The following is a 25,396-nucleotide window of genomic DNA, read 5'->3' as shown; positions in this document are numbered from 1 at the left end:
CCAGCTAGTTAGCATGATTTTTTAATGATAGAAAATCTCTAACCTGTTCCTTATCACAAATAATTACAGACATCCCTCCTTAAAAAATAAACCAGTTTTGATCTAAAACTTTTTTGGTTATGATGTCCAATTATGGTCTATATTCCTTTACACAATATAGAAGTATTTACTTGGCACACAAATACTTTTTTTATCATATGCCAGATAAAAATAGATTTATTTGTCTAATATTTTAATTCAATCTGTTCCCACTGTTTAAATGCTATTTAGCAGTATTGCTATTCTAATCTATTCTGCTACATAGATATTTGTTTATCTTACTGTTTTTTTGAAAAAAAATTAATTTTTGTTTATTTTATATCCTTGATTAGCAACTGTGAACATTTGCAAATCTGACAGTAATAACTGATAGTCAAAAATAGTTTTTAAAAATTGCAAAATTTTGATGCAACAACACATGCAAGAGTGAGAATAATGCTAGTATTGCTGCATGAGAAATTTATCTAAACAAGGCAACAGGAAACCGTGATCTATGCAGCATTTCCCCAAAACCAATTGTGGTTGCTAAATGGGGACCACTTTTATTCTGAGAGCAGTTTTTTCTGAAAATACACCCACACACTCATGATAAGTAACTGAAACATTAAAGTTGATGTATTATTAAAATGGGGAAAATAGCATTAATACATTTCTAGGAAATATATGAACTGGAAATGGATTTGAACTAATAATATTTGGAGCAAATGGTTGATTTAAGGTTTAAGAAATAGAGGTTCAAAATGCCACTTGGTTACGAAGTAATCTTAAACTAATTCCTTTAGTTCAATTTAATCTACCTTAGGGTGGGTTAAAGGGTACATGCTGAAAAACTATGTATGTACAGTATATTACCCTGAATTGTTGGGATCAGTGAAATAAATTTAATAAGCAATAAATAAATAACATATCGTAAGGTAAATATTTAATTCCATGTACTTCCTTTCTATTATCTTCCCACACAGTTGTATTTTATTTTCTCAGTAATAATTTCAGGACATTAGCATTAGTGTCTGAGACTAATGAATGCTTGGAACACGTATTTTAAAGTTACATTAATATCCAGTCGGGGTTATATTTGTTTTTGCTTTTTCAGGCCATCAGAAGGTTTGAGGAATGTTGTGAAGCCCAGTAGCTTTGGAAACAGTTCCATCATATGTGCTACTGGGCACTGATGTGGTGCTTCACATATAAACACCAGTGGAAGATGGCCTATTTCTATGCAGATCTGCTTAGCAAAGAGAATACCTGGTCAAAGGTGAGTTAAAAACAATGATGTGGACAGGATTACAGATAGTCCGTGACTTAGAATCATTTGTTTAGCAACTGTTTGAAGTTACAATGACATTGAAAAAAGGGATTTATAACCAGTCCTCATGCTTACAAACCTTGCAACATCCTCAGAGTGATCTGATCAGAATTCCGGCTGATGTATTTATGACGGTAACAGATAATCAGAGTTGGAAGGGATCTTATAGGTCATCTAGTCCAACCCCCCACCCAAGCAGGAGACTCGATACCATTTCTGACAAATGGCAGTCCAATCTCTTCTTGAAAGTCTCAAGTGATGACGCTCCCACAACTTCCAAGGGCAAGCTGTTCCATTGGTTGATTGTCCTCACTGTCAGAAATTTCTCCTTATTTCCAGGTTAAATCTCTCCTTGTTCAGTTTCCATCCATTATTCCTTGTCTGGCCTTCAGGTGCTTTAGAAAATAGCTTGACCTCTTCCTTTCTGTGGCAGCCCCTCAAATATTGGAAGACTGCTATCATGTCTCACCTGGTCCTTCTCTTCACTAGACTAGCCATGCCCAGTTCCTGTAACCATTCTTCATATGTTTTAGTCTCCAGTCTCCTAATCATCCTGGTTGCTCTTCTCTGTACTTTTTCTAGAGTATCAACATTGTTTTTATAATGTGGTGACCAAAACTGGATTCAGTAGATGTGGTCATCTTTATAGAGTGGTATTAGTACCTCACTTGATCTTGATTGTATCCCTCTGTTAATGCAACTCAGGATTACATTAGCTTTTTGGCTGCTGCTGCACACTGCTGGCTCATATTTAGCTGGTTGTGCACTAAGACTCCAAGATCCCTCTCACAGTTACCACTATTGTGCCTGGTTTCACCCAGTCTATATGTGTACTTTTGGTTTTTCTTGCCTAAGTGTAGGACTTTACTTTTCTCTACATTGAATTTCATTTTGTTAGATATGACCCAGTGTTCTAGTCTGTCAAGATCCATCTGGATCTTGAGCCTATCTTCTTGGTTATTAGCTATTCCTGCCAGCAAATTTGGTAAGTTCCCCTTCTATTCCCTAATTAAATTGTTAATTTCCTTCATCTAAGTCGTAAGTCGTTACGGATGCAGCATCCAGGATGCTGGGGTCATGGGATCACTGTTGGCAACATTCCTAGCCAGCTATCTACAATGAGGGAAGTCGAATTTGCTTAACAATCACTTGATTCACTTAACAACTATGGTGATTCACTTAATAACTGTGGCAAAAAAAATCATAAAACTGTCTCAGGTCACTTAACAACTGCCTTAGTTGTTTAGCTGGAGAAATTCTGTCCCAATTGTGCTCATAAGTTAAGGACAAAAATAAATGAACGTTTGCTCACAAAATTATATAACTTATAATAAATGTATTCCAGAACATCTTTAAAGTAATTTTGATTGACTTCTGCAGAATAAAAAATAAAATAGTCTTACCTCTGGGCTGGAGGACAGTTGAGGAATGTGCTGTTGACTTTATCATACATAGTGGTTAACTTTCCTTTTTAATTAATACCAAATAGTGATTTAAATTTAAATGGGAATGTTCAGTTTGCTTTATAGGAATGCTTTCTAATATATAACATACAGGTAGCCCTCAACTTACAACCATTCATTTAGTGACCATTCAAAGATACAACAGCACTGATAAAAAGGAGTTGCAACTGTTTTTCACACTTATGACTGTTGTAGCATCCCCATAGTCAAGTGATCAAAATTCAGAGGCTGGGCAACTGCAATGTATTTATGATGGTTGCAGTGTCCCAGGGTCACATCATTCCCTTTTGAGACCTTCTGACAAGCAAAATCAATGGGGAAGCCAGATTCATTTAACAACCATATTACTAACTTCACAACTGCAGTGATTCACTTAACAACGATGGCAAAAAAAAAAAATAGGGCACAACTCACTTAACAACTGTTTTGCTTACTTCCAGAAATTTTGTGGTACAATTGTGGTTGTAAGTTGATGACTACCCAAATGTCTTAATATGATGCGGTGAACCCAATCAGTGAATGGATAGTTACTGATCAGAATTATTTTTATTCCCATGAACAGTACAGTTGATCATTGTCTTCCCACAAATACAAGGGAGTTGTTTTCTTAGATTTGAGGAATCTGAATTAAGAACTGCCATTCAAGAGTATGATTATGATTATGATGATGATGATGATGATGATGATGATGATGATTGTTATTATTATTAGTTTGCAAAATGTGATTGCTTCTATTTTAAAGTGATCAAATAAACCACATCAATTAAATTTGAATCCTCCCTGGCATAAATCTTAAAACCGGCTATATAGGAATTACAGTACGTTTTACTATTTTTCGAAGGGTTCTTAGTTTTCCCTTTTAAAAATAGCAAGCCCATTATGATTCCTTTAACCTAGCCTTCCTCCACATGGATACCCTTCTCCCACTCTAAGCACAATGTTTGATGAGAATGGGTAAATGATTAGTCATAAGTTCTGCAATGTAAGTCTGTGTATATAAAGGCCAAATGTTTATCAATTCCAGTAAGGAGAGGACCCAGTAATAACACACTGGTAGAACATTTATTTTAAAAAAGTAGTGCTTGTTAATCTGGTAGTATAACCTTATTGTCCTTTTTGGTGCTTTTAAGCATATAAATACATACTAACATTAAGAGAACAAAGATAACTAAGTAGAAGAAGAAATGGACAAGGGGAACAAAACTGATGCAAATTCCTTTTTAGAATTAGAATTCTTTTATTGGCCAAGTGTGATTGGACACACAAGGAATTTTTCTTGGTGCAAATGCTCTCAGTATACATAAAAGAAAAGATACATTCATCAAGAGTCAAGAATCATAAGGTACAACACTTAATAATAGTCATAGGGTACAATAAGCAATCAAATCATACTAGGAAACAGTCAATATAAATCGTAAGGATACAAGCGACAAAGTTACAGTCATACAGTCACAAGTGGGAGGGGATAGGTGATAAGGAATGATGAGAAGATTAATAGTAATAGTAGTGCAGACTTTGTAAATAGTTGGACAGTGTTGAGGGAATTATTTGTTTAGCAGAGTGATGGCTTTCTGGAAAAAACTGTCCTTGTGTGTAGTTGTTCTGGTGTGCAGTGCTCTATAGTGTTGTTTTGAGGGAAGGAGTTGAAACAGTTTATGTCTGGGATGTGAGGGTCTGTAAATATTTTCACAGCCCTCTTTTGACTCATGCAGTATACAGATCCTTGATTGAAGGCAGGTTGGTAGTAATTGTTTTTTCGGCAGTCCTAATTATCCTCTGAAGTCTGTGTCTTTCCTGTTGGGTTGCAGAACCAAACCAGACAAGTGCAGATGATAGACTCAATAATTCCTCTGTAGAACTGTATCAGCAGCTTAATAAATTGTATGTCTATTGATATGTGTATCATTTGCTTGGCAAATAATTATGACTGGATCCTTATGTCAACAGCCCATTATAATGTTGCATTAGATATTATATTGCTAAGGAAGATATTGTTTTTTTACTCTGAGAAATTCTGAGGTGTAATTCTGATTGCACATATTGCTCACAAATTAGCTCTGTGTAATTTTATATTTTCTTGCTGACAAGAATAGATATTTTCCCATTACTAGAAAATAATACACTTTCTGCTCCTTTCTGGTTTCAACATTATTGATCTGCATGTTTTATTGGAGATGATAACATGAATATATCTCAACAATATTGTTTTTCTTTTAAGCTACTTATGTATTTAGGAAACCTGCCTACCTCAGCATGTTTAGAGCAAAAGATTATAAACCTTTTGGAGATGATGAAATTGAGCTATTTAGGTAAGACTTTTGAGAATGAAACAGATACCAGAATGGAAGATAGTGGTTGATAATGAGAGAAGATAAACTTCTTTCATTCAGTCACATTTTAAAACTAAAGTTGTCATTTTGTGTGCTTGTGTGAATTTTATATTTACATCATCTTTAAAGTTAAGGGAGATCTAATGGAATATTCTATTCATGGTGATAAGTTACATTGTGTCATAATTATTCAGGAGAGGGTATATGTTCTTCTGCTGATCATCATATACTTGCCCTGCTGCTGGTAATTTCTGAGCTAAGAGAATGGTATTTTCCTAAAGCAGGAATAATTTCTATCTGGGTCACTCTGCCCATTGTTAGCCAAAAATCTCCCTGGAAGGCCATTCACTGTACCGTTTCAGATTCTTCAAATCTCTAGATGAAATTTGATGTAGCACAAAATGCTTTTGTTGTATAATACAGGAACAATATCATTTTTTTCTGTTCTGTTTTGATTTCTCCTGTTTTCCTTTTTTCTAGTTTTTAGAAGATGACAATTATCATACAGGAAATCGTTTAAATGTGTATCTCTTGTTTTTCTTCCTAGGGCTGTGCCTAGTTTGAAACTGAAAAAGGCAGGGAAATCCTTGCCTACAGAAAAGTTTGCAATTTGGAAATCCCGGAGATACCTTTCCCCAAATGCTGTTCGACTTCCTGTGCCTGTTTTGGTAAGCTGGAAAAGATCCCTTCTCCACACCTGTTTCTTATATATAAATATGCTAGTCTATGACTATTATAATATTGATTTGATTTGAATGTCTACATGGACCCAAACATTATATACAAATTCTCCTGATATTTCTTTTAATTTGATGATACTGGAGATAAACACTCCATGAGGATTCTAACCTGCTTTTATCACAGCATTGTGTATGCATTTTTGAATAGCTGCTATTCTTTGTTTTGAGTGCCACAAATAAAAGCAGTGGATTATATTAACCAACCTTTCCCAAACAGGTATCATCTGGTGCGTTGGACATATTGAGTGTGAATTATGACACTGAAGTCCATCACAGTTAGAGAGAGTCGCATTGGAGACATCAGATTATGGAAAAAAGCATATGCACAGATGTATGAGTCCACTGAACCAGTTGTACATTATGAAAAAAAGTACAAAATAATGATGAGATCTGTAAATCAAGCCAATCAGTGACTCACGCTGGATAACTATTAACAACGCAAGGGTTTTGTATCTATAGAGCTTCATAGTGCAAATGGAGAAAACTATGTAAATGGAAAGTATTCCCAAAAAGATCACATTTATAGTGCACAAATAGATGTGTATCTCTTCATTTCAGAAAATGAAATTCTTTACTTAATTGACTTTTTTGCCTCATTTATGGCTGATAATCACTTTTTGTCTTTCTTGGTGGAACAGCATAACAAGAGCACCAGATGGCGCTCACAAATAATAAAACTGTAATCTGAGGAATTAGAAATTGGAATTGCACTATTTATAGGAGGCTGTTAATAATTAACTGTAGCACCAGGCCAATTTTGATTCTGATGGAAGGGTCCTTATTACTATGCATGTTGAAGAAAGTGCCTTTTATGTTGTGGTTCTGTTCCTTCAAACTCCTGACTAATTGAAACTGACACAGAAAGAACTTTTCAGGAAGGAATGACGAACTGGAAACAGCTCTACTAAAAGCAGATTTAACAACTACTGTGGAATGTAGACCCTGTAAGTAGATCAGGTCTTTGTAATTCTTCTCCAGACAAGAAGAGGTCTTAAGAGCAAGTGCAAGTGCTTTAGACAACTGCTCCTCATTGATAAAGGAAAATATTTGTAGCTCAAAGTTAAAAAAAGAACGAAGGGGGGGGTCCTTGGTGTTGTTTAACCTTGGATATTTTCTTTCATTTAATTAGCAAACTATATAACATCATCAGTGCATAGTTTCTCCTCACTAGGATACCACAAGACAGTGATCTCTGGCAAATTAAGAGATCTGGAACACAAAGGAGAGTCTTTTTTGCTTAAACCATGGCCAGCACATTTATAGATACTGGGTTCACATACTTTTTTTTCTAATCACTTTGAGAAGTTGCTTATTAACTATTTTTTAGTTATTAGGAACTTTTGGATGTACAAGTCTAAAAATACTGGGTGAGCTTCTTTTAATTTGTTTTAGTAAATAGCAAAAGCATGGTTAGAAATTTTATTGTGGAAATTTACAAATGAACTAAGAGTCCAGATGGATTTGAAGTAAGATTTTGAAATTAATTATAAAAGTTCTTGTGGAAAAATGCTTTTGTTTTGAATTATTTAAAAAAATGATAGGGAAAGACTTGGAAGGTTGGACACCAGAGAAAAGAAGGAAGTAAAGATTACCATTAAAGGAGAAAAACCACCTAAATTTGACAGTGACATAGAATGAAGAAAAAATATTTTAACATTGTATATATTGAAGGATGTTTTTGAACACTAGATCCAGAACCTAATTTTAAGAGTGTCTGCCTCTATAGATAGTTTTTTTTAAAGATGTTACAGAAGAAGAACAAGTTTTGCCTGATGTAAATGATATGAAAAAAGATGCTACATTGGATATATAAGTAAAATAGACTGGTATCTTAGTAATTAAAAGGGACAGACAAATAAAAAACTAAAGCAGTAAATTGGATTTATTTATATTGGATTTAAGAGACTTGTTAAAGCTTTAAATAATTTTGTGAGAAGAGACAAAGAAAAAATGAAAAGAACTCATGTTCTAGAACATTATATGAATGGACTAAAGATCAAGATTGTTAAAAGTAAAACAAAGGAATATAGAGTTGTTTTATTTGATCAAGGTTAAAACAGACATTTGGTGTGGAAACGCTTCAGGAGAATCAATGATTTGGAAATAGTGGTCACATAATTAATCATGGCTCAGCTCCATAGGTCTCTTTAGGCAATACCTGAATCTAGCTGGCTGGGCAACACAGCCAAGCCTTTCTTCTTTTATTGAGTGACTTTGCTTGTTCTCATATACCAGGTTGGGCACTACTTTCAGGCTAAGTCAGGTTCTTCAGGAAGGAGCTGCAAGGTGATGAGGATTGGTCAAGAAAAAGGCAGGCTAGAAGCTTGGGCTGCCCAATGTGCTGACCAAGAAGGAAGGCTGGGCCTGGTTGCTCTACTGCAAGAGTCTCCCTTTTAGGCAAAGAGTGGGGAAATCAGAGAGGACGCAAACAAGATCTCTCTGCTGAAATATTCTACAAGGCAAAGAAAGGTTTCTATCTTCTCAGCAAAGAAAGAGAAGAAAAAGGGAACTTGAATGTGGTATGATAACAGATAACAGATAATCAGAGTTGGAAGGGTCCTTGTAGGTCATCTAATCCAACCCCCACCCAAGTGGGAGACCCTACACCATGTCTGACAGATGGCAGTCCAATCTCTTCTTGAAAGTTTCAAGTGATGGCGCTTCCACAACTTCCGAGGACAAGGTGTTCCATTGATTGATTGTTCTCACTGTCAGAAAGTTTCTCCTTATTTCCAAGTTAAATCTCTCCTTGTTCAGTTTCCATCCATTATTCCTTGTCTGGCCTACAGGTGCTTTAGAAAATAGATTGACCCCTTCCACTCTGTGGTTTTTCTAGTTTGTTTATTTCTAACTTGGTTCTGCTAGCTGCCACTTCATTTCTGAAGATTCTGAGCAATTTACAAGTGACAATCAAAAATTAGAACATACCTTCCAGAACATAACACAACAAGGTGCTGCTGTGTTACCCTGCAGGGTAATAGAACCTTCAGATGTTTCTTTCCAGGTGCCTTTTGGAAGATCCCTGTAATATGTAATAGGAATATAGATGTGATTTGGAAAAATATTATAGTAATAAAACTAAGCACTAGTGTTTTTACATAGAGCTGTTCCGAGTGTCCAGGTTGGGAGGAGCTCCAGTCTCGGCTCTCACAGGCTGAGCTTGAAGTTGAGGAACGCCTCTCACCATCACATGGTCCTCTGGGCGCTCCCCAGTTTTTTGCTCAGCCTCGTGGCAGTCAGGCTGTTTTTTCTCTCGCTCCCTGGTCGTTCAGCATCTTAGAGTTCTTTTTGATTCAACTTGGACCCTACTATCAGCAGTGCAGGAATTTGAGGTTGGAACTCCCTAGGGAGTCTTTCTCTTCTAAGGGGAATCGCTTTCACCGTTTCTTCAGGGGAAAATCCAGCGCTTCGAGCGCTGCCCCCCCCCTTCGTTTGCCGCCTATTCGCCTCGCGCGAAGCCGCTTCGTTTCTTTCCTGCCTCGTATTCTATCCGCCGTTTCCCCCCCGCGAACGCCCTCTAGCCCTTCCCTGTCTCTCCCAGGGTCTTTTTTGTGGCCTGCTGGTCTTTATTACCAGCCTGAGATAGCCGCCGCTGGGGTTGCTCTTGCTATCGCGGTCTCCATTTTGGGCTCCCTGTGGCGTCCGCCATCTTGGGTGCACCCAGGAGCCGCCGCCATTTTGTGTGTGGCCGCATGGCCGTCCGCCATTGCCAGAGGCCCATAACAGGCTGCGTTTCTTTATTTGATCTCTATGCAGATTTCGGACTGCCTACAAATTAGCCTGCACGTCGATCTCCCTGTCAGGCCCCTCCGCAGAAGTAAGGGTCCGTTGGCTCCGCAGCTTTTCCCCCAGCAGGCGAGGTAGCAGCTCTGCCATCCCCCTTCCCCGGTCCTCCCAGCAGGGGTAGCTGCCTGGCGTTCACCTTTCGGCTAATTGGCTTCTGGGCTAGGCCCTGTTCCGCACCAAATCTTTATTTTAAACAAAAAAATTTTTTTGATCAAAAGGGGGGTGCGAAACGTGCGCTGGGATCCCCGGCCTCTACATAGGCCGCATCCAGACGTGCCAACCGTCTTGCATCACCTCTAAATCCATTTCCTTTGTGGCCTCATGGCCGTCCGCCATTGCTAGAGGCCTACCTGCAGGCTGCGTTGTTTTGATTACTGGGCAGATCCTCGGATTGTCCAAATCCTTGCTTGCACCTTGAAAACCTTGCCTTGGTACTCCTCTTCACATAAGGGTCCGTTGGCTCCGCAGCCTCTCCCCAGCAACGCGAGGTAGCAGCTCTGCCATCCCCCTCCCCCCGGTCCGCCCGGCAGAGGCAGCTGTTTGGCGTTCATTTCTGGCTGATTGGCTTCTGGCCTAGGCCCTACTTCTTTACAACTTTCTAAAAAAAAATTTTTTCTTGATCAAAGGGGGGTGCGAAACGAGCGCTGGGATCCCCGGCCTCTGCGTAGGCTGTATCCAGAACGTGCCAACCGTCTTGCATTAATCAAAATTTTACCTTTTTTCTTCTTTTCAGATGGCAGATGACAATACATCTCGTGGCCAAGTCAAAATCTCATCACCTGCGCAAGCAGGCACAGGAGGTATCCAAAGCCACCCAAAGGGATGCCCTTAGGCGACACAGGGCCCTTGAGAAGGAGATTGACAGGCGCTCTAAAGAGTCAAGCTCTGTGCCCCTGGATCCTTCCACTCCCAATCCCTCAACCTCCACCCCTCCTCCTCCCCCCCTCCTCCCCTGCTTCTCCTCTTCCTCACAGCCTGGTCAGGCCCCTGAGGCCACCTTTACCCCCACTGCTGCAGGACTGCGCCCGGAGGAGCCTCACCCACCCCCCACGGTGGAGATCCCCGAACACCTGAAGCAATGGATGGAGCTGGCCATCCGGCAAAGGTTAGCGCAAGAGATTCAGCAGCTGGCCGGTCTGGCCCCTCGGCCTGCGGCCCCTGAGGCTCAAGGAGCAGCGGCCTCGCATGGTCAGGTAGCATTCCACGGGGACTTGACCTTGCCCTTGGGGATGGAGGAGATGGAGACCCAGGAACCCGGGGGCCCTACCCTCTTTGGGGATGAGGAAGACCTCGAATTGGGATCCATCATAGACAGTGAGCTCCTCTCGGGAGCAGGCCCCCTGGAGGGGGACATGTCGGAGGACGAGGGCCTCACTCCAGACCAGCCCGCGTTTTTGGGGCTGTTTAAACCGCACCTGTTTAGGTCTCTTCTGTTCAAGGCCAGGAATACCTCTGGCCTGACCCCTCCCGCTCCACCCAAGCCAGCGGCATCGGGGGAACCTCCCGACTCTATCTTTTCCCAGCCCGTGGTGGAATCTGAGGTGATTCCTGTTCCACCCATCTTTTCCGACATGGTCTCAAGGCAGCTAGCCTCCTCGGGGCCCCCTCCCCCCCAAAGCCCAGGACAAGCGGTTTTTCAACCTTGAACCGCAGTTCTCTACCTTGCTCGATCCCCCTCCTGTGGACGAGCCCGTAGTAGGTCTAGCCTCCCGCTCTACTCCCAGCGAGTCACTCGAGGCACTCCAGCCCGAGGACAAACCAGCTGAGCTGGCCCTGCGCCGCGCTCACCTTTCTGACGCCTGGGCAGTCAGGGCTTCCACTGCCGTGTCCTTTTTCATTAGATCTTCCATCAAGTGGCTCCAGCAGCTCAAACAGCATGTTCCCGCATCTAACCTCAGAGCGCAGCAGGACATCGCTAAGATCACGGCCGCGGCCGAGTTTTCGGCTAACGCCACCTTTCAGGCCGCAAAATTCTCTACCAGGGCCATTTCGTCCCAGGTTACCGCCCGTCGCCTGCTTTGGCTCCGCCACTGGCAAGCGGACGTAAAAAACAAGGCTAAGCTAGCTTCAGCCCCCATCTCTGGGGGGAAACTATTTGGACCGGTTCTTGATCCATTCCTGGCCGAAACCCGTAACAAACGCAAATATCTCCCCTCTCTTTCTTGGAGGCCTGACTTCAGAGGTTCCTCTCCCTCTTTTCGCCAAGGCTCTTCCCGTTCCTCCTCCTTCCCCCCCAGGTACTACCAATCCTCTCCCTACAGGCCTCCTGACCGGTCGGAGCCAGACAGGCCCAGAGGTACCTCTTTCAGGAAGCCCTCCCGGGGATCCGGGAGCGGTCCGTTCCGTCGTTCCCGATAATGCAGTCGCCCCCAGGTGGCTGCCCCCAAAAAAAAGGGGGAAGGAGAAAGCCATATCCTCTTTAGGTTTTCGCCTAGTCAGTTACTGATACTCAACCCCTGCAAAACCATTCTTCTCTTCAGCCTTGCCCAAACTGTTGGGGAAGCTTAATCCTCAACCGCATTACCTCTATCTCAAGGTTCCCAGTAGGCCATACGGCACCATGGCTACAGGCTTCTCGGCTGGGGCACTTTCGCCCTCCTCATCTTGCTCCAGGGCATCTGGTCGGCAACCCATCTACCCCCATTCCATGCTAGCTGGGGATCCTCGCTGCGCTCCCGGCCTTCCACAGCTTCATAACCCAGGTACGCGGACCTCTCGCTCTGGTCCTCACTACACCTCATATCCCCAGTCAAGGCGGCCCTCTGCCAGCAAGGCTCTTGATTGAGGCCGATCGCCTTGCTGTTGGGTGGAACCGAACCTGGCCTCCACCAGGACAGGCCACAGTTCGGGAACACTGTGCACCTATGCAACTGCCTCCCTAGGGCCATCCTGCTCCTAGCAGAGGGGCCCCTCCTCCCCTCCCATGTCAAGGAGGTGGCCCGTTGTCGGGCTCCCCACGGCGTATCCCTGCGCACCCTTCTCAGCGCCCATCCCTAGGTTCTCCCTCGGATAACCCCCCAAGGGGCGGGGAATTCCACGACCCCTGGACCTTGGATCCTAGGGCTCCTCCATGCCCCCCCTTTCCATCGCTATCCTCGCAACGGTGGTTCTCCGGTCATTGAGGGTTCATCCCCTCAACCCCATCTGGGTCTTCCTCAGGGGAGCTTCCCATCCTCGCCCCCGCCCAGGCACCTTCGACCCGGGTCCTTGACAGGGCTCTGGCCGCTCTTACCTAGCCCCCCCGGAACTTGCTAGGGAGGTTTTCCTCCCAGGGCCCCTCTCTCCGACCGGGCCTTTCTCGTGGTCATCTCATCCGCTCGATTGCGGAGATGGCAGTCTCTCCTTAGACAGGCTCTTGCGTTTCTCATCCTAGCCTCCTTCGTAGTCAGGGGCTCACTGTGCCCCCTGATCTGCATCCCTCGGTCCCATTGTGGTGCCCACATCCGTGGGCTACTGGATTGGGGCCGCCTCTGCCAAAGTCTACCAGGCCCAGGCCCTCTCCATGGGTATCATAGACCACACCGCTAGAAGTGCGGCCTCCTTGCCCCACGGCCCCAGTAAGCCTCCATCGGCGTCACCTGCAGGGCTGCCATTTGGACAGCCCTATCTCCTTCATTAGGCCTTCTCAGTTGAGGCATTGCACCCACCGAGGGGTTCTCCTGACAGGCGGGTTCTCCAGCGGGTCCTCGGGGTTCCAGGAGAGGTTCCATCCCAGACGGGAGCCCGCCCGCAGGACTAGCCAAGCTTTGGTATGTCCCAACCTAGACACTCGGAACAACTCTATGGAAAAGGGGCGTTGGTTCTTACCTGATACGCTTCTTTTCGTAGAGCTGTGGAGAGTGTCCAGCCCCACCCATAGGCCGTCTGGTGGGGAACCTTGCTGTTCGACCGAGCAAACTAAAACTTTTTTAGTAAGATGAGAATAGGGTCTTCCTTCTCGTCTTCGCAAAACTGGGGAGCGCCCAGAGGGCCACGTGATGGTGAGAGGCGTTCCTCAATTTCAAGCTCAGCCTGTGAGAGCCGAGACTGGAGCTCCTCCCAACCTGGACACTCTCCACAGCTCTACAAAAAGAAGCGTATCAGGTAAGAACCAACGCCCCTTTGATTACTGCAAATTGCTGACAGCTGGGAGTTGAGGTAAAATGGTCCTGCTTCATAGTTCTATTATGCAAGTTTCATTTTTTATTTAATATATTTGAGGAATCTACTTGGGAGAATACAGATCCGTTCTTATGAACACTCATTTTGTAGATGGAATTACTGGTTTCATGGATGCATACTGGTTTAATTCGATTCATATATTCTGTTTTCCTTAATTTTAAAATCACCTTCCCATGTACTGTTTTTCTTCCAGATTGGATTTGCATAATGAGTGGAAAAGGAAGGTTAAGAGAGAGGGAGGGAGGGAGGAGGGAGAAAGAGACTTAAAAAGTAGAGAGGTTTTTGATGGAAAAGAGTCATTTGAAAGAAGAAATAATTTATCTAAATTTAATAGAAAGGAATTACATTCTCTTCCACCTAATCCAAATCTTCCTATTATTATTATTTATTTGATTAAAATTTTATGCTGCCCATGTTCCCCATAAGGTGACTCAGTGGCATTTGCTTTGGCCTTTTAAATTAGAAGATTAATAGTTGAAATAAATTATTTCAAATAAATAAAGTATTTTTTCAAAGATCTGGGGAAATAATCACATACTATCAGTGAGGCAGACAAATGTGTAGATGAAGAATTGCTGGTTGCAGTTTTGCAAGAAGCTAGCAAAAAGGAAATTCTGTCACTACAAACTTAACAAAAATACTTCTCAAATATTTATCTGATGTACTCATATATTTTGGAAGAAAATGTCTCCAGTAACATACATTATATTTCAATATTTTTTAGGAAACGATGTATATCTGGAATGGTTATGCAGTGATTGGGAAGTGCCCAGATTTAACTGAAAACATGTTGGAGTCCTTAGCAGATGCAGAAACAATCCTGGAAAAAGGCCCAGGTAATCCAGATCTACATTTATTATTGTTGAGGTAATTCCCCGTTAGGAGAATGAGTGCATACAGGGAGACGTATTGAGAGTAGTGTTTGAATAATACACACACAGCACATAGATACACCGTACAGTAAATGTAGGTTTTTACTTCCCTAACTGTTTAAGCAAAATTCAAACAAGCAGTCTAAAGTCATTCACAGGTAAATGAGTCAGTTTTCAGTCCAGGGATAATCCAATAACAAAGTCCAGTGTCAAAAACAGTTCAGTGTCAGACTTACATCAAATCTAGGAATATCAGTCAATTAGGAGGAATGGCAGTACTCTCCAACAGAAGGAAACAGAGACTCACTGAGACACACTCTCTTCTGAGACTAAGACTAAACAACCCAGGTTTCTGGCTCCATCTTATGGCCGTTTGAGTAACCACACCCAATTACACTTAGGATTCTCTTAAAGAGACAGTATTAAAATGTCTATCCTGGTTTATATATTTCCAACCCAAATAGCTGTTAGGTGACTTATATTCCTAACAATTATCCTTCCCCTTTCTATTTATAAATATTCGTTTCAAACCTCAGATAAGATTGCTTACACTGATAGGAGGCCAGTTTCTGGGGAATTTGAGGGTATAACTAACTGACCATGTAAAGCAGTAGCCCCCAACCTTTGTGGCTTGGCGACCCGGCTGGTGCGGGGAGAGGGAAATCGAGCCATGCGAGCAGTGGGCCAGCGTGTACGCACTCGTACGCAACTTGACTTGTGTGAGTTGTGGGCTGGCATGCATGTGTATGCACATACAACTTGACTACAAGTTGAGCTCATGCATGCTCACTGATCCGCCACTTGCATGAGTCGAGCTATGCATGTGCATATTTGTGCTAGCCCGCCGATCGCATGAGATGAGCTTTAGGCAATTAAGAGTGGAAATGAGAGTAAAAAGAGTCTTCTCACTCCAATTCCTAATCTTAATTTGGGGCATATTTGGAGGTGTTAAGAATGGTATTAGGAACAGATTGTTTCTGAGGAGCAATTTAGGTTTTAATTGTGGAACAGCATGGGTGACTGTGGTCCACTGATCATAGGTAGATCTCAGTAGCTGAAAGTCTAAACACTGACTGGGTTTAAACACTTTTGTAAGTCAGAATTTACATGTAAAATTTGCCTTCAGCTTCCGTATGCAAAGTGAAAGTAGTTCACAGCTATTAAAAAAGCAATGAAGAAACAAAAGAAAGTTGACGTTAAAATCCAGCAAGGGGTTAGAGTAAATCAGCCTTCAATCAGTCAATTAAAATTTTAAAATATTAATCAAATAAAGGGAAAAAACAGTAATATGTGCAGTTAAAAACCAAGGCAGGCTTAAAAACCTGGACACCTGAGAGGAAAATATAGACCTGACTCTGACTGCTCCTACCAGGAATTGCAACTTCCAGGAGTGTCCAGAGAGTTATTCTGGGTCGTTCTTAGCTGTTCCCATTCAATCTAGGGAGCCAGCTGCCAAGAAACCTGCTTTGGCAGCAAAATCAGCTGTTTGTCAGCAGGAGAAGCAAATCCCCTCGCTGCTCAGCATATCATCTTGGAAGAAGAGTGTTTAAATCCTGACTGGATTTGAACACTTTTGTAAACCAGAATTTCCTTAACTATTGGAAAATATACCTGAGTTCATACAATATACTAAACCTAAACCAAGGAAGTCCTATAATGATACTGTAGACTTATCAATATATATAAACCCAGCCAGTCAGTGGTGGTATGCTACCAGTTTGGACCGGTTCAGCAAAAGCCTCTGACAATCAGCTGAGAGGGGAAAGAAGAGAAAAGCGCAGGATCGACCCTCCTACCCGCCCCTGCACTTTTCTCTTCTTTATCCTCTCAGCTGATTGGCGCTGCAGGCCTCAGCTGGTGTGGGGAAGGCTGCACACCCGTGTTAGGTGCGTGCATGTAAGGTGTGCATGCACACATGCGCAATCACCTAACCGGTAGTGGAACAGGTAGGATCCCACTGCTGCAGCCCGTGAGTTATATATGTTACCTAGCCAGTAACACGATGCATATGTTCTGACCAAGGCTTCCTGAGACACATGCTATTTGCAAAACCTGTTTTTTTATTTCAATGGCTGTGAATTATATGCATTCACAGCCCGTAATGAGTCCCAAACAGTTTATGAATAGTCCAACAGAAGTCTATCACAGTCTTTCGGGATAAGGCTGATAAGCACCCATCTTTATCTCCCTTGAAATGCTGCCAACGACTAAATTGCCAATTAGCTGTACAAGGCCAAACGGAGCACAAAGTCAACACGGAGCTTCAGAGTTTAAACCGACCAGAACAAATAAGTTGTTTCCTGCAAAGGCTCATGTCCCTTTGCTCCTCCTTTATGTGTTATTAGAGGGGCCAATCATCTCCAAGCCTTATTTCCGAGTCGCCCCTTTTGTCTTTACTGTTCTTGCCTTCTGGCAGCTCTGCGCAAGGGTGCACTGGGAACAGGCTCCCCCTATTCCTCTGCCTCGCTGATGTCAGATTGTGGAGGCTCTGGAGTCAGTACATAACTCCCAGATGACCCTGGCCCCATCTCTGTGTCAGATGCAGATCCCTCATCTGAGCCCTCCCCAGACTCCAGGACTGGCCCATGTTCCTCCCCACTGCTGCCAGCTCCGCAGGCCAGCAGCGGACCACAAGAGCATAATGCACCAATTATTTGAATTAGTGACTTCATAAATAGAGACATAATAGAAAATTCTTCATGTAATCACAGAATTTATGAAGTCACTAATTCAAATAATTGGATATTATATCATTTAAACAATGTATAGGGTAGTTTGAATATGTGTTATCAATAATTATAATGTTCATAACTAATGTGTATATAATAATATTAGATGAGAATATTAAATATATTTCACCATGTTTGCTGTCTTAGAAAGATGTCTGTCGTGATCCAGAATTACCTCTGCATCTTCTTTCATTTTTCAGCTACAGATTTTCTTGTTGATGACCATTGCATGATAAAGCTTCTGAAAGGGCTATGCTTAAAACATTTGGGCAAGATTTTGGAAGCAGATCACTTTACTTATATTCACTTCAAGTAAGTTTCCAAACTAGAAGATGCTATTGAACACTAAACCACGAATGGCTGCATTAAATGACCAAAGTTTCCAAGCAGTCTCTTCATGTCAGTTAATAAGCTATATGTATTTATATAGATATAAATCTATATTTATATAAGTTCTAACTGGTTTACAGTTAAAATCAGGAGATGGGTTTTAGGAGAATATAAATTACTCTGGAAAGAATATTGGTCATTTCTTGTGAAAGTGACTACATCAAAAGATGATTTATCTAGTAACCTAGTAGCTCCATCAGTCTGGGATCGTAGCTATAAGGGTCAATATAAGCTTAGAGTTTTAAAATAGCTAAAGTGGCTTAAGTTGTATAACTTACATATGGGTAGTCCTTGACTTATGACCGCAATTTGGACTGGACCTTTTATCGCTAAATGATGCAGTGATTAAGCAAGCCATCATGTGACCAGACCAGAATTTCTTCTTGTCAACCCTAATAACTTTATTCTTGCTTGTAAAATTATTGTTATTCATTTCATGTACCTTGCCATTTCTTATTTTAAGTGAAAAGAAGATCAAGTATGATCATTACTTAATTCCAAATGCGCTGCTTGAACTTGCTTTATTATATCTGGATCAAGATAAAATAGAAGAAGCAGTTAAGATCCTGGAAAGAGCAAAGTAAGCCTGTTGAAGTATATCTTTCTCATTATCAGTAGTAGCTAAGGTGATGGGAAGGGGTTGAAGTAGGTTTGCTGAAAATTCTTAGAGGGGCTCCAGTGACAAATAATTCTGACTTACTAGGTAGGGTGCTTATTTTCAGTCATTTTGGTATAGAAACATAGAAGATATACAATATACTTCAGTACATGAAGATTGAAGCATACATTTGTTATTTATTTATAAATTATATTAAGATTTATGTTTGTTTTTTAATTAGTGTTGTTAGACTTTGACTGGTGCCACACACACACAAACACCAGTCACCATCCCAGAATAAAGAATGGGGAGTAGGTTTTGTATCTGTATCCAGAGAGAGAGAGTGTGTGTATTGTTACATGAAAGCACAAATAAGATTGCACTATTTCAGTGAATGTAGTAGAAGTCACACATAGGTTAGTATATTAACTTGCCCAATATGTATGAAATGTTTTATTTATGCCAATATGGTAACTTTAAGAAAATTTTTCTTTGAAAGTGCTAGGCATTGTATTTACTTATAAACAAGTTGCATTTTTCCACATATTGTTCCCTTTTAAAACAGAAACATTTGAAAGAAAACAGATATTTTTGTCTTTTTCCGTGCAAATATTGCTCTATTCAATCTAGATTATGATAAACGCTGTAGGTATGAACCAATCACAAATATCTGTTTGTTTTAGGCAAAATTATAAGAATTATTCCATAGAAACAAGGACACACTTCAGAATTCAAGCTGCTTTGCATCAAGCCAAATCTCTCCCAGATGATGATGATCATTCTATAGCAGTGGTCGGGGAACAGGGGTAAATTACCCCAAATGGGGTAAAAGTGAAAATCTGGGGGTAATGAGGAGGTTGCGCTGGCCAATGGCGGAACTATCGGCATAGCAGCAGTTATTACGGTCCATTATAGCACGGACGGCCAGTGTCAGTGTGTGTCAGTGTCACCGCATCCTCCTTCTCTGCTCTGCTCCCCCCCCCCCGCTCTCTCAGTGGACTGCTCCAGCGTTTACGTGTATGGTGCAAGCGCTGTAGAGAGAGCGGGTACTGGGGGGTCATCTGGCTACTGACTACTCTAACCAGACGGAGCGCGTGCCGGAGAGGGAAGGGTGGGGGCAGGGGACGAAGGCGGTCGGTCTGAAGCTTTCCGGGACAAGCCTAACTTGAAGGCGAGGGGTGGCGGAGCGCGCACGTGCCAGCGCAGCTGTGGGCGAGGGCGCTGGAAGGCCGCCCGCTGCCGTTAACCCAAACGACTGCTGCCGCGCTCGGCTCTCTTATGGGAGCATCTCAGTTTACATGCCGTTTTAAAGTGCAAAGTCTAAACCGCGCGCCCGACTGACGTAGCCCCAGCGCTGCCTGCCGCGAGCTCGCAGCTCCTGCCGCTGCACGCCGGAGGTCGCGTTTGCTTCAGCCAGCCAAAACTCGCGAGCTGGACTGAAACCGGGAGGGCGCGGTGGGGGAGAGACGGGGAGGACAGGGGAGGGCTTCTGGCGCTGTCGCGGTTCGTGTCTCTGGAGCCCGCGAAAACAAGTCGGGGGCGCTGAGAGGCCGAGCGAGCAGGTTCCCTCCCTCCCTCTTCCCTCCCTGGCGGCTTTTTGTGCCAAACGGGAAAAGGTCGGTTTGGCTGGCAGCAGCTCAAGTGTCCGAGGCGATGGCCATTTGCGCAATTAAGGCGGCTGAGATAAAAGGTTGTTTTCTTCCCGCTCCCCACCCATCTCTGGAGCCACCTGGAGTAGTTTGCCTTACTCGGATTGCCAATTTTCCGCGCTCTCTCCGCAGACGCGTCTATAAAAGTTGGAAGGTGGCGCGAAGTCAGCAGGTGCAGCCACAGAGAGTGCAGTACAGAAGAAGCCTGCTCTGTCATCCAAAGAGATTCGCATTACAGAAGCCCCTCGAGCTGCATGTTAGGAGACGATTCCTAATGCTAAGTTTCCTCCCTGAGCGATCAATTAGCCAGAGAAGCGGTGGGATCCCCTTTACTGGCTGGGTTCAAGCACAGGCTGGAGGCAGTCACTTGCATTCCTTTGCATTCCTGACAGAACATAAAAGTTGACTTCTGTGGCCTAAATCGCTTTTTTTTTTTTTACTGTCAATATTTTTATGAAACTTTCTGAATTGCTGAGCTGAAGTGTTTTGACATGGAAGTTTGTTGTGCCTATTGCCAATTTGAAGACAGTCTCTACTGCCTTTGTTTTGAATAGAAATTGGCAATAGCCACAACAAATTTATTTATTTATTTGATTTGTCAATTGCTTACAAGATAATAGGTATAAGTATAAACATAATTATGAATACATGAAATGGATACATATAAGAAAATAAAAGGAAACAATAGGACAGGGAAGGTAGGCGTTGGTGCACTTATGCACACCCCCTACAGACTTCTTAGGAAAGGGGTGAGGGACTGGTGTATTTGAATTCAAAATGTTATTGGATGTATTATTTCCTTACTTTCAAATCAAGGGGGTAACGTCTGCGTTTATAAATTTTTTGGGGGGTAAGAGGTAAAAAAGTTCCCTGACCCCTGTTCTATAGCAACTGTGGTTTTGTAATGTTATTGTGTTTTTTTTAATCAGTTCATTTGGTGTACAGATCTTCACAGATGGATATTACTGGCAATATTTTAAAATGGTTTCCATGTTCACATTCAGCATGTTTTTAATTTTAAAAATTCTGAGGAATAAACTCTAAAAAGCAGTATTTCTTTCGTTATCTCTGTGTACTATTTTCAGCTAGTTATAAGCATTTTGAAATATATTTGTTAAGTTGGTGAATAATAGGAAATAAACTAGTAGAACCTTGAAGACTTCACCTTGATCAGATTCAGATGGTTATTAATTTTTAAAAGTACTAATTAGGTTGGATCTTATTTTCTTGATAATAACTGAATTGCCTGTTAAATTGCTTATTTAAATAGAACAATATGTAATGGGTAATTGGTCCTAACCTGATACGACCTTTCTCTTTGTGTGGAGACAGCATTCAGGATTGGGTGATCAGTCTCTGCCTGTGATTGGACTGTCTGTCAAAACTTTGATGACACTCCCTCTGCTGCTCAGGACCTCCCCAGAAATTGGCGAAGGAATAGTGACAGACTGAAGTGTTCTCCTATAAGTATAATACAGAACACACCACGAAAGGGTGGGACTGAATGCTATCTCCACACAAAGAGAAAGGTCGTATCAGGTTAGGACCAACGACCCTTCTCCATTGTGGTGGAGATAGCATTCAGGATTGGGACATACCAAAGCCAGCTGTCCTACGGGTGGGCCTAGTGCGGTCCGAATCCCTTATACAGAATGGACTTTTTGCAGAACCCTCCATCCAAAAGCTGCCTCAGCAGAAGCAAATGAGTCCAGCTTATAGAGCCTGATGAATGGAGGAGAGGCCCAGGTAGCCACCCTGCAAACCTCCTCCAGAGAAGCCTGGGTGGCCCCTGCCATCAATGTTGCCGCACTTCTTGTTGAGTGTGCTGTTATCCTTGGAGGAACTGCAAGTCCCTGTGTTTGGTAGGCTTTGGATATGCAAAGTCTTATCCATCTCCCCACAGTCGTTGGAATTACCTTGCAGCCCATGGTGGAAGGTTGAAAGGAAACAAAGAGGGATTCAGACCTCCTGAAGGACGATGTCCTCTTGATGTAAATCCTCAACGCCCTCCGAATGTCCAGAGTATGCCATCGTCTTTCTAACGTGCGCACAGGATGCGGACAAAAGTCAGGTAAAATTAGTTCTTGGGATCTGTGGAACCACGAGTTCACCTTTGGCATGAACAAAGGGTCTAGTCTTAACACCACTCGATTGGTGGGAAACACACAAAGGTCTTTCCTGACAGACAAGGCTGCCAGGTCCAAACTCCTTGCAGAGGTGATCACTACCAGAAAGGCTACCTTACAAGACAAAAACTGCAAGGGAATTGACCTCAGTGGTTCAAAGGAGACCTCAGTCAATGACTGCAGTACTTTAGAGAGGTGCCATGTTGGATATCGATGAACTACTAGAGGCCTCAGGTTTGTAACCCCCTTCAGAAACCTGCGGACCGTGGGATGTCTAGACAAAGATTCCACTCCCCCCAAGGATGGAACAGAGGACAAGGCTGCAACCTGCCTCCACAGAGTATTAGGTGAAAGCCCTTTGTCCAGGCCCTCTTGGAGGAAGTCCAGCACCTGGGCAATCGAGGCCCCAAAAAGGACAATGTCATACTTACAACACCATGCGCTGAAAGTTTTCCAGGTTGCATCGTAGATGCGGTTGGTGGAGGGTCTCCTGGAGGCCTGGATAGTTCTTATTACTCTGGAGGAATAATTGTCCCAGATCAGAGATCCCTGCTCAATCTCCAGACAGCCAAGTGAAGCCACTGGGGCTCTGGATGCAAGATTGGCCCCTGGCTGAGCGATACGCTGTCCTCCAGTATCCTCCAAGCTCTGAAATTGGAAAGGTTTATTAATTCTGCAAACCATGGCCTCCTGGGCCAATGAGGGGCTACAAGGATGAGCTCTGCTCTTTCCACCAACAGTTTCTGGATGACCCTCGGGATCAGGGGCAGAGGAGGAAGGGCATACAGGAGCTCCCATGGCCAAGGGCTGCGTAAGGCGTTCGTTCCCTCCGCCCCCGGAACCACACACCTGGAATAGAATCTCAAAAGTTGCGTGTTGTTCTGGGAAGCGAAGAGATCCACTGCTGGGCATCCAAAGTGCTCCGATAGCTCCTGAAACAAATCGGGATGCCAACGCCACTCTGCATGGTCAATAGTGGCTCTGCTAAGCCAGTCAGCCTCAACATTGGCCACGCCTGCAATGTGCTCAGCTCTGAGCGACACCTGGTGTCTCTCTGCCCATAAACTGGGCTGCTCTGCCTCCAGCATCAGAGGCCCTGAATGAGTCCCACCTTGGTGGTTAATGTGTGCCTTGGTTGACATATTGTCAGTCAAGATTAGGATGTCCTTACCTGAGACTGCATCTTCTAATTGTCTCAGAGCCAGATGGACTGCTCGAAGCTCTAACCAATTAATATTATGGTCCAAATCTGCCTGGGACCATTGTCCTTGGAGCACCCTGGATTGAATGTGGGCACCCCAGCCATGAAGACTGGCATCTGTGGTCAGCACTAACCTGTTCGGTTCCTTGAACAGGAGTCCCATGGAAAGCGCCTCAGATGACCACCATCTTAAAGACTTAAGGACCAACAGAGTTAATCTGACCTGTAAGAGGAAACAACTACCTGTCTTCTGATAAGGTAAAAGGAACCATTGGAATGACCTGGCATGCAGTCTAGCCGAGGGCACTATATTAATGCATGATATCGTTTTCCCCAGGAGCTTAGAAAGCGTAGCCAGGGATATCCTAGGTTTAGATTTCACTTGTCCAATTAACTCCCTGATACTCTCCTGACATTCTTGGGATAATGACACCTTGCAGGAATTAGTATCTATAACAGCTCCCAGATGGAGTAAGGTATTGGTGGGAGTGAAGTGGCTTTTGACCTCGTTGACATAGAAGCCATGCTCTTGGAGCACCTGAATGGTGATCTCTAAATCCTCTACAGCTCTAGATGGGGAAGATTACTGGACCAGTATGTCATCAAGATAACACTGGACCCTAACTGGTATAGCCCTAAGGTGGGCTGCCAGGGCTGCCAACAGCTTAGTGAATGACCTGGGGGCTGAGGAAAGTCCAAAAGGCAAGGCCCTGTATTGGTAGTGCCTCCTATTGTAGCGGAACCTGAGGAATTGTCTATGAGCAGGGATAATAGGGACATGGAGATAGGCCTCCATCAAATCAATGGAGGTAAGGAGTCCCCTCCCTAATTCCCTCTAGGATGGACTGGAGTGAATGCATTTTGAACTTCCTGTATTTCACCGGCGGTTAAGGCGCTTCAAATCCACAATTGCCCTCCATCCCCCCAAGGCTTTTGGGATTACAAACAATATGGGATAGAATCCCATGTGTTGTTGACCCTCAGGCACTGGCTGAATAGCTTGAATCTCCAGCAGGTGCTGAATAGCTGTTTCCATAAGGTTTCTTCTTTCTGTATTCCCTAGAGATAGGGCGACGAATGAAAAGCCTTGGGGGCATAGAGAGGAATTCTATAGTCTGGAGCGGACTGTCCCCAGGACCCAGGTGTCAGAGGTTACTTCCTCCCAACACCTGGCAAACAAGTCCAGATGTCCCCCAATGGGAGGGTTGGTCTCTATTTTATCTGGGGTGTTGGATGGGATGACCCTCAGCCCCTCGAAAGGGCTGTTTATTGTTAAAGGGACAATTTCTACCTGTCCTGTCCTGGCTTGTTCCTGCCTGGGGGCGAAAGACCTCTGGGGTCTGGGGAATCCCCCTCCTGTTTCGGCGATCCTATAATCGGAGTCCACTCGGACCTTGTCCAGAGCCTCTCCAATTTATCCCCTTTAAATGGGGCCGTGGCCAACCTCCATTTGTGCCTCATATCAGCCTGCCATTGCTTTAGCCAGAGCAAGCGACAAGTGGTCGCTGTTCCCCCTATTGCCCTGGATGCAAATCTGGCAGCACTCAGTGTGGCATCAGGTGAAAATTCTACTGCTGCCAATAGTTTGTTCACATGCAGGTGTGATCTGACATCGTCCAGTGAAATTCTCTCCTGTAGCCCCTGTAGCCAGAGAGAGGCCCTGTTGAAGAAAGATGCGGCTGTGGAAGCTTTCACTGCCCATGCTGCTGACAGGTGTGTTCTTTGCAACGTTTGCTCACCCTTCTTGTCCTCAGCCTTCAGTGAGTCCTCAGGCTCCCCAGGGATGTCTGTGTTGGCTTGCAGGGCCACAACTGGGGCATCAACATCGGGCACTTCCAGTGCCTTGGAAAGATCGCCTCCTACATTAAACAATTTCTTGTCTAGGGAGGAAGGGCTTGGACTGCATCCGAGGGACAACCATTGTCTTTGGATGACTGTGGTGAACATCTTTGGCGCAGGGATGACATCTGCTGTGACTGTTTTCTCAGAAAACAATGGGTCATTGG

The 25,396-nt window shown here is 43.6% G+C and overlaps 1 protein-coding gene across 1 annotated transcript; it reads left to right on the top strand.

The window, feature by feature from the left end:
* The first annotated feature begins 5,000 nt into the window (after positions 1-5,000).
* TTC39A (tetratricopeptide repeat domain 39A) lies at positions 5,001-19,224 on the top strand. The gene is made up of 6 exons (XM_026706977.2): positions 5,001-5,117; positions 5,686-5,806; positions 14,550-14,661; positions 17,627-17,738; positions 18,280-18,396; positions 19,098-19,224. Exons 1-6 carry the CDS (start codon positions 5,062-5,064, stop codon positions 19,222-19,224), a joined length of 645 nt encoding a protein of 214 aa, XP_026562762.2. The 5' UTR covers positions 5,001-5,061.
* The last annotated feature ends 6,172 nt before the right edge of the window (positions 19,225-25,396 follow it).

This window comes from Pseudonaja textilis, chromosome 3 (genome assembly GCF_049901715.1).
Source record: "Pseudonaja textilis isolate UNSWEBS1 chromosome 3, rPseTex1.2, whole genome shotgun sequence".
Taxonomy (NCBI): Eukaryota; Metazoa; Chordata; class Lepidosauria; order Squamata; family Elapidae; genus Pseudonaja; species Pseudonaja textilis.
Note: the sequence above shows the minus strand (reverse complement) of the source record. Positions and strands in the feature narration are given on the sequence as shown.